This window comes from Elephantulus edwardii, unplaced genomic scaffold (genome assembly GCF_000299155.1).
Source record: "Elephantulus edwardii isolate Elephantulus edwardi_28Jun2011 unplaced genomic scaffold, EleEdw1.0 scaffold00208, whole genome shotgun sequence".
Classification (NCBI taxonomy): domain Eukaryota; kingdom Metazoa; phylum Chordata; class Mammalia; order Macroscelidea; family Macroscelididae; genus Elephantulus; species Elephantulus edwardii.
The window spans coordinates 843869-853388 of NW_006399958.1; the positions used below are offsets into that span (position 1 = coordinate 843869).

A 9520-nucleotide genomic window follows, 5' to 3' on the forward strand; every position below is an offset into this window, starting at 1 on the left:
GGGCGGGGCCAGTGTGAGGGCTGGGTGGAGCCAGTGTGAGATGGGGTGGGGGCATCGTGAGATGGGCGGCACCTGGGCGGGGCAGGTGTGAGGGCTTGGGTAGAGCCTGGGTGGAGCCAGTGCTGGGAAAGGACTTGAGCAGGCAGTGTGAGGGGTGGAGCCTGGGCATAGCCAATGTGTGAAATAGGGCGGGGCCTGGGTGGAGTCATGTAATAAATGGGCTTGGATGGGGCCAGTGTGGGATGGGGTGGGGTCTGGGTGGAGCCAGTGTGAGGGGCTGGGCCTGGGTGTGGCCAATGTGTATGTGGGTGTGTCTGGGTGGAGTCTGTGTGGTGATGTAGGACAGGATCTGGGTGGAACCAGTATGGAGGGGTACCTGGGTGGATCCAGCCAGTGTATGAGACTGAGACTGGGGTTTGGATGAGACGAGTGTGAAGGGGTGGGGAGGGGTCTGGATGAAGCCTAGATGTGCTGGATATGTGGGGGAAGGAAGAAGATGGTATATATACAAGGTATATAGGAGCTGGTCACTGTGTCAATGTACCCTCAACCAGGGTTTGACACAGCGACTGCCACACTGGACTCTGATGTGTCAGGAAGTGTGAGGATGGCACAGGATAGGACAGGGTTCCGATCTCTTGATCATAGCATTGCTATGGGTTCTACTTGACTTGGTGGCATCTCACAACAACAACACAGGAGCTGGGCAAGAGCAGAGACGGCTGTAGAGACCTCTGACCTGTGACCCCTGACCCGCATCCGTAGGTGGAGGAGGAACGGAGCCGCCTGGCAGAGCAGCTGCGGGCTGAGGCAGAGCTGTGCGCCGAGGCAGAGGAGACCCGAGGGCGGCTGGCTGCCCGCAAACAGGAGCTGGAGCTGGTGGTGTCCGAGCTGGAGGCCCGTGTGGGCGAGGAGGAGGAGTGCAGCCGCCAGCTGCAGATGGAGAAGAAGAGGCTGCAGCAGCACATACAGGTCTTGCCCCTGCACCTTCACGCCCACCTTTGTCTGTCTCACCTTCTGCCCAACCAGGTCCCATGTGTTCATGAATTTATCTGCAAGAAACTCAGGGTAGTTTAAACAAAAATGAAAGTTAGGATTCAGTTAATGGGAATGTTGCACGTGGGCAAGCTTCAGGAATGGCTGGATCAAGGTGCCCAAGTGATTGCTTAATTGGTTCTCTGCCTCCCCATCTCCCACGTTCATTTACCTCTGTGCCATTGTTTTCCCTGGATTTTCCCTTTGGCTGGCGTGAGCTTATGTCTTATGAACAAAATGCCAGTAGAGAAGAGTGCCTATATTAAGTTTTACACACACACACACACACACACACACACACACACACACATACACACACTCTTGCAGAGTATTTATAAACAAGTCATATTGCCTCACTGAACCTTGGTTCTCTTTTCGGCAAGCACAGACCTCCACTCTCTAACCCACAGCCTCACCTCCCCAACCCCTCTGCCTCCTTGCCCCCTGGCTCCTCACCCCACCGTCCTCCCGACTCCAGGAACTGGAGACCCACCTAGAGGCTGAGGAAGGGGCACGGCAGAAGCTGCAGCTGGAGAAGGTGACGACGGAGGCAAAGCTAAAGAAGTTTGAGGAGGGCCTGCTGCTTTTGGAAGATCAGAACGCCAAACTGAGCAAGGTCCGTGGCTTGTAGGTAGCCAGCTGTGGGAATGGGTGCATTGGTGGTGTGTTGCTATAATCAGATTCCATCAATTGAGCATCTTATATGTACGTGTGTGTCTCCTTTGAATGAATGTTTGTTTACAGAGCAAATTGGTTTTCTGATAATGAATACAATTCTATTTCATGACACCCATTCTCCTCTTCATATTGTAACACCATACTTCCCAATCCCTCCCTGTGTTTCTCATTTCCACTTGTCTTTTTACTGTTTCTTCCTGCTCTCTAAGCCTCATCCCTGGATCAATGCTGCTATTTTGATCTCATATGTTTGATTATTCTTGAAGAGTGTTTTCCTTCCTACTGGTACCGTTCACTTTATAGGACTGTCTATTGTATGATTGAAACTTAAGCCAGAGGGTGAGTGAGTGCAGGCATAGTGTCTGGGTTGCATTTTGGGTGAGGATTTGTTCTTCTTGTTGTTGTTTATTTTTTTCCTAGCAGTTTTATTGAGATGTAATTCACATACTATACATTTCACCCACTGAAAGTACGTGTTCAGTGGCGTTAGTATATTTATTTATAGTTGAAGGGAGCTCTCTGGTGGTCTAGTGGTAAGATCTATGCTATAGTCATGAAGGCATGTGGTCGAATCCACCAGCTGCTCCATTCGAGAAAGATGGTCATTCATGCGATTAACTGCCTCTGAAAACTCACTTGAGGGTCAGTAGTGGGTCAGTTCTGACTCGATGGCGGTTGTTGTTGATTTCCTTCGAGTCGAGCACGACTCATAGCAACCCTATGCACAAACCCCTCCACAACCATCAACATTTATCAAAGTTTATAGAGTTTCCGGAGGCACGTAGTTTAGGAAGTGGATGCCACTCGTTGATGGTACACAACAATAATTTATAGATCTTGCGTGTAACCGTAGCTATATAGTGGATCCAGAATGTTCCTTTACTTTCTTTGTTGTTGTTTTTGTGTACCGTCCAATCAGATCCGACTGGCACAGGTGGAGATTGCCCCTCCTTCTCCAGTGGAGCATCTGGTGGATTTGAACTGCTCCTCTTCGGGATTGCAGTGCATCTTCTTGCCACTAGGCCACCAGACCTCCCTTCCAGAATGTTTCTCTCAGCTCACTAAGAAGCCGTGTTCCCTTTTCTATCATGCGTCTGTCAGCTTCCTTCACTCTTACCTTAAAAACTGCCATCCTGTTTAGAACATATTCTGGACATTTCATACATAAGGGACGTTTCATATTGTGTAGTCTCTTTTTTCTTTGCTTTGTGAAATGAGTGGGCGTTTACAAAGATAATTCGCTTTTGTTCTACCCTTCATACATGTTCTATTTTATGTAAATACAATGTAACTGCATTCTTCCTATCTCCTCCCTGTGATTCTCATTTCCATTAATCCTGCTTCCCCCTTTGCTGCCTCCTGAGCTCCAACCCTGGGCACATGCCAGCCTTTTTTTGATCTTATGTGGTTGGTTTTTCAGCAGTGCCTCCTTGGCATTGTTGTTTACCTTGTAGTTCTGTTGTCTGCTGTTTGGCTGCAAGTTGAGCCCCTGAGGGTGGCTCCTAATTTTGTTCTGGGTTAAAGGGATTAAGGCTTAGAGGTGACGGTGTTGTTTTTTTTCTAACTGGCTTCTGTCACACATTTGAAGTGCATTTCTTTTATAAAGTAAATGTGTCTATAGTTCAGGAGCCCTGGTGGTGCTATGGTGCTAACCAAAAGGTCAAAGGTTCATGTCCACCAGCCACCCCACAGGGGGAGGAAGAGGCAGTCAGCCTTGGGATCCCCACAGGCTGGTCCCACTCTGTGCTGTGGTTTGGGGTTCCAAGGAGGATAGAAGGAGAATTGATGTCTTTGAGCTGTGGCGCTGGAGAAGAGTATTGAGAATACCATGGACTGCTAGGAAAACAAACAGATTTTTCCTGGAGAGGGTTAAACCAGGTGGCTCCTTGGAGGCAAGGATTCTGAGGCTCCGTCTAACATACTTTGGACATGTTGTGAGGAGAGACCGGTCCTTGGAGAAGGACTTCATGCTTGGGAGGTTGGAGGGACGGCGCAGGAGGGGAAGGCCCTCTATGAGGTGGATTGATTCAGTGACTGGGGTAATCGGGATGGGAGTGTCAGAGATAGTACGATTGGCACAGGACAGAGCAGAGTTTAGGGCTGTTGTACATAGGGTCGCTATGAGTAGCAAGCGACTCGACGGCACATAGCAACAACAACAACATCATAACAGAAACCTTGGGGAAAGACACCTGACCTGTTTTGAGGGAGGTCAATAAAAGAAGCTTGTGTGAGGTGGTGATCCACTGAGTTGACAGCTCACAGAAGCATAGGGAAGTTTTCTAGAACATTCCTTTGGTTCTTTGGGCAGGAAGAGAGAAGGGAGCAAGACATGTGGAGGAGCTGAAGGACGGCCTCGTGAGATGGGGAGACAAAAGGTGTTAGCCCGAGGTGGAGAGATGTTAGCCTAAGGTGGGAAGATGGGAGATGTGGGCCTAAGGTGGGAGGCTGGACGACATCAGCCCGAGGGGGCCGGGGGCCGGAAGATGTTAGCCTGGTGATGAGGTATCAGAGTTTGTCAATGAGGGAGCTTTCAGTAGAGAAAAGGCGTTGCTGTTGCTGTTGTTGTTGTTGTTGTTGTTGTTGTTGCCAGGGGCCATCACGCTGACCCCAACTCTTTGAGACCCTGTATACTACAGAATAAAATATTACCCAACTATGCACCACCCTCCCCATCTGTGCTGTGTCAGAGCCAGGGAGTCAGTCCATGGCACTTGGGGTCTTCCCTCCTTGTCCCTCAGCCTCCTGTTTTACCAGCCATGACGTCCTTCTCTGGGGACTGACCCGTCCTGACAGCATGCACAGAGGATGCCTCGTGGAGTCTCCGCCTCTTAGCCTCTAAGGAGCACTCTGGCTACACTTCTTTCCAGACAGATTTGTTTGTTCCCTGGCAACCTATGGTGTATGCAGTATTCTCCAATAACACCGTAATGCAAAGGCTTCAGTCCTTCTTGCATCTTCTTTATTCATTATGGAGCTTTTGCAGGCAGGAAAAAAAATTCTTTGAGGCAGGTTATCATCGAGGAAATCTTAGGAACGTAATTGTATGAACCCATTATTTTTGTGTGTGTGTATGTATGTGTGTGTACGTGTGTGTGTATGTGTGTATAATGGCACCAATCACGATGGTCCGCCCTATAGAAAGAGCACCTTGAAATCAATAAGCAAAAGGTAACTAGCCAGGACGTAGATGGACAAAGAAGATGAGCAGGGAATCCACAGAGGAGCAAATGGCAAATCAGGCCTCCTGACCCGGCCCCCGGCCCCCACTTCTCCACCTCACAGGAGCGGAAGCTGCTGGAGGACCGTCTGGCCGAGTTCTCATCTCAGGCGGCCGAGGAGGAAGAGAAGGTGAAGAGCCTCAACAAGCTGCGGCTCAAGTACGAGGCCACCATCGCAGACATGGAAGGTGAGCGCCCGCCTGCCCAGTGGGGGCCTGGCAGGGGTCTCATGCTCTCACCTGTTGAACGGGAACAGGAAGGCAGGCTTGGAAAAGGTCGCAGTGACTTCTCTCTCTGAACCTAGTTTTCTTTCCTTTGATGTTCTCTCTCTGTTTCTGACTCTCTCTCTCTGTCTCTTGTCTCTCCCTCTCTCTATCTCTCTCCGTCGGTGTCTCTGTCTCTCTCTCCATCTCTCTCTGTTTCTCTCACTCTCTCTCTGTCTCTGTCTCTCTGCCTGTCTCTCTGTCTCTCTCTCTCTCTCTTCATCTGACTCTCCTGCTAACAAGATGCCCTGGTGGCTCAGTAGTTAAAACATTCTACTACTAACCAAAAGGTCAGCCTTTCAAACCCACCAGCTGCTCCATGGGAGAAAGACGAAGCTGTCTGTTCCCATAAAGATTTACAACCTTGAAAACCCCACGGGGGCAATTCCACCCTGTCCTGCAGGATCGTTATAAATCACGATTGTCCCCTCCGCAGTGGGTGGCCTTTGCTGGCTACTTCGGACCATTTGGTCCCTTTGCCCTTTGCTGTGGATGCAAAAGCAGAATGAGCCAGAGGGAACCAGAGGGAACAGGGTGGCAGCTGGGGAGGAGGCAGAGCTGACAGCAGAGGGGACAGGCGGGAAGTCGGGGAGCAGCTAGCTTGGGGGGAATGGGAAACAGGAGAGGACGGTCCAGGGGGCCAGCCCCGCGTTGGAAGGGACGCAGGGGGAAGCGGGTTAGGGGAGGATGGCAGGCGCGGAGACCCTCACGTGCGGGCCCCTGCTCCGGCCGCAGACCGCCTGCGCAAGGAGGAGAAGGGCCGCCAGGAACTGGAGAAGCTCAAGCGGCGGCTGGACGGCGAGAGCTCGGAGCTGCAGGAGCAGATGGTGGAGCAGCAGCAGCGGGCGGAGGAGCTGCGGGCCCAGCTGGGGCGCAAGGAGGAGGAGCTGCAGGCGGCCCTGGCCAGGTGCAGGGGGCGGGGCCCCGTGTGCAGGGGAGGAGCCCCGGCAGGGTGCGCGGAGTGGGCATATGGCCGGTACAGCGCACAGCTCAGGAGGCAGAGAGTGTGGTGACACAGCCCGCAGAGGTGGGCAGTGTGGACGCGTGGGTCATGGGACGTTGCTTGGCGCAGTCAGCAGCGTGGTGCATGGTTCACGGGGTGAGCAGTGTAGGCCTGGTCCTGCAGGGTGGAGAGTGTGACACAGGGTGTTCCAGGGCGGGCAGTGCAGCTAGCCTCACAGTCCCCCAGCAGTCTTCTGGGGTGGGCACTCTGGGCGCCCAGTCCTCCGGAGTGGGTGATGCAGGTGCACAGACCCCCCAGGGTGGGGGGGGGTGCGTGGTCCCCCCGGGGGGGGTGCACGGTCCCCAGGGTGAGGGTGCATGGTCCCCCCCGGGGAGGGGGGGTGCACGGTCCCCAGGGTGACGGTGCATGGACCTCCAGGGTGGGGGGGGGGGTGCATGGTCCCCCAGGGTGAGTATGCACAGTCCACCAGTTTGAGTGTGCACAGTCCCCAGGGTGAATGTGCACGGTCCACCAGGGTGAAGGTGCATGGTCCGGTCCCCAATGTGGGCGGTGAGGGTCCATAGTCCCAGGGGTTGAAGTGGGCAGTGGACGGACACAGCCCATGGACTAAGCAGTCCAGGCTCCTTGCCTGCTGGTACAAGGCCTCCCAGCCACACACCCTCTTGTTGCACAAACCCCAGCTGAGCCCACCTGGCAGCCTGACTCAAAGCGCACGTCCCCCTGAGCCTCCGTGTCCCCCTCGGAGCCTCAGGCTGAGGGGGCAGAGCAGGAAGGTTCTGTGTGTGCAGTTGTTCGCCCAGCGTCCAGCAGATAACGGGCCAGAAAATCCTCCTACTCCTCCCCTTGCTGTCCTTCCCGCTCAGAACAGCCCCGTAACATTCCCATTGCCGTCATCGATTCCAACACCTCATTGATTCCAACACATCATACCCTCCAAGGGCGGAGGGACCTGCCCCTCACATTTCCCAGCTGTAGTCTGTAGAAAGCAAACTGCTTCATCTTTCATCCAAGGAGTGGGTTAGAACCACTGACCTTTAGGTTAGCAGCTAGCTGCTTTACTCACCGCACTACCAGGCACACTTTAAGCACACCATAAATGCTGGGTGTTTTCATTAACTGCTCCCCAGTGTGGCCATTCTTTTTCTTTGTTTTTAAATTAATTTTAATGAAAGTTTACAGAGACCTTGGATTTCCATCCATTCATTGTTGCACTTTTCTCCCTGCCCACCCCTTCCCCCACCCCAAATCACTCTTCTCTTTGAAAAGTAAAAGAAAGATTATTTCATTGTTATACAATCCCTCCCTCCAAGTCCACTCCACTGTGCAGCCTTCATTCTGGACTCCTGTCATGACAATAATACACAATCATATATCCCTTTTAAACTGTTCTCTCCCTCATCTGTTTCAATGCAGTGTACATAATTTATCCCATCTTCCTCAATCTCCCCCCAACCCCAATGTCAATCTCATTTTACAACAGTGGCACCATGCAGTATTTGTCCTTTTGTGACTGAGATATTTCACTCAGCATAATGTCCTCCAGGGTCACCCATTTTGAATAATGTTGCATGAGTTCCTTGTTTATCAATGCAGCATAGTATTCCATTGTGTGAATATATCAGAGCTTCTCTATCCATTGGTTTGTTGATAGGCACTTGGGTTGTTTCCAACTCTGCTATTGTGAACAAAGATGAAATAAACATAGGTGTACATATGCTTGGATGGCAGTTATGGTCTCTTTGTGATATATTCCCAGTAGTGAAATTGTTGGGTCAAATGGTATTTCTGTTTGCAGCTTTTTGAGAAAGCACCACACTGCCTTCCACAGTGGCTGTACTGTTTTACACTCCCACCAACAGTGAATTTAAGTTTCCAGTTTCTCTGCAACCTCGCCAGCATTTGTTGTTTGCAGTTCTGTTAAATTTTGCTATTCTTACTGGGGTGAGATGATATCTAATAGCTGTTTTGATTTGCATCTCTCTGAGAGCTAGGGATTTTGAACATTTCTTAATGTGTTTGTTTGCCATCTGAATGTCTTCTTTGGTGAAGTGTCTGTTCATATCCTGTTCCCATTTTTAATGGGGTTGTTTACCTTTATATTGTTGTTGCGTTTAGCTGTTGCAGGGTGTCATTTTTCTAGCGTAGTAGAGTGCATAATGCATTGCTAATCAAAAGGTCAGTGGTTCGTATCCATCATCCATCGTATGTTCTGTGAGATAAAATTGAACAGTCTCCAGTGCAACAATGAATGAATGAATGAAAACCCAAAATCTCTGTAAATGTTCATTAAAATTAATAAAATTTAATAATAAAAAAAATTGAACAGTCTCCTTCCCATTTACAGCTGTGGGAATCTGATTTGAGAAAGGGCCAGCATGAGTTGGAATACACTCAATGGCTGTGGATTGGGTTCAGTCCTTACAGGAGAAGTAGATTACGAACCATTCTCCTGCAGTGTCGTTGGGTGGATTCAAACTGCCAACCTATGGATTAACGCTGAGCACTTTGCCACCCAGGAAGCTGCTTATTGTCTTGTTAAATGCTGTTAAGTTGACTACCCTTGCACTGACCCCGTGAGCAACAGATCTGAGCCCTGTCCTGTCCTGTGCCATCCTCACAAATCTCTGACACACGTAAACCCATTGCTGCAGTCTGCATCAGTCTACCTGTTTGACGGTCTTCCTCTCCTTCCTCTCCTTTGCCATCCCTCCAGCTTCAGAATCCCCTTGGGGCAGTTTGTAAGGCAGGGATGACTCAGAATCGACTCAAGAGCAGTGGGTGCTTTTAGAGGGTAGATGCCTCAGTTTCCCTGTTTTGATGTATTTGATGTTTTGTGTATGGCAGGAACTTGGGTAATGTCAGTTGTATTCATTGTGTCTGTTCCCATTTTACAGCTGAGAAAACTGAGGCTCTTTGTGGTGGTGTCACTTGTCCAAGAACAGAGCCGGGATTTGAACCCTGGATTAGACATCCCTGGACTTTCTCTAGGAGTCACTAACCTCTTGTCCCTGTCAACCCCCAGGGCAGAGGAAGAAAGCGGGGCGCGGGCCCAGCTGCTGAAATCCCTGCGAGAAGCTCAGGCGGGAATGGCCGAGGCCCAGGAGGACTTGGAGGCTGAGCGTGTGGCCAGGGCCAAGGCCGAGAAGCAGCGCCGGGACCTGGGCGAGGAACTGGAGGCGCTGAGGGGAGAGCTGGAGGACACGCTGGACTCCACCAACGCCCAGCAGGAGCTCCGGTGAGGCTGGGCCCTGGACGGGTGGGGACGGGATGCCCCTCACACCGTGGTGTCTCCCTTCACACCAACTCTGTCCATTCACACCACGGTGTCTCCATTCACACCAGAGTCTCCATTCACACCA

The 9520-nt window shown here is 51.2% G+C and overlaps 1 protein-coding gene across 1 annotated transcript in view; it reads left to right on the forward strand.

Annotated features, from left to right (window-relative positions):
* The window catches only part of MYH14 (myosin, heavy chain 14, non-muscle), a 116876-nt gene that overhangs the window by 71025 nt on the left and 36331 nt on the right, over positions 1-9520 (forward strand). The window contains exons 23-27 of the mRNA XM_006897341.1: positions 766-972; positions 1514-1651; positions 4999-5122; positions 5933-6104; positions 9184-9396. Of these exons, the coding sequence (XP_006897403.1) occupies positions 766-972; positions 1514-1651; positions 4999-5122; positions 5933-6104; positions 9184-9396 (854 nt within the window). The remainder of the gene's footprint in view (positions 1-765; positions 973-1513; positions 1652-4998; positions 5123-5932; positions 6105-9183; positions 9397-9520) is intronic.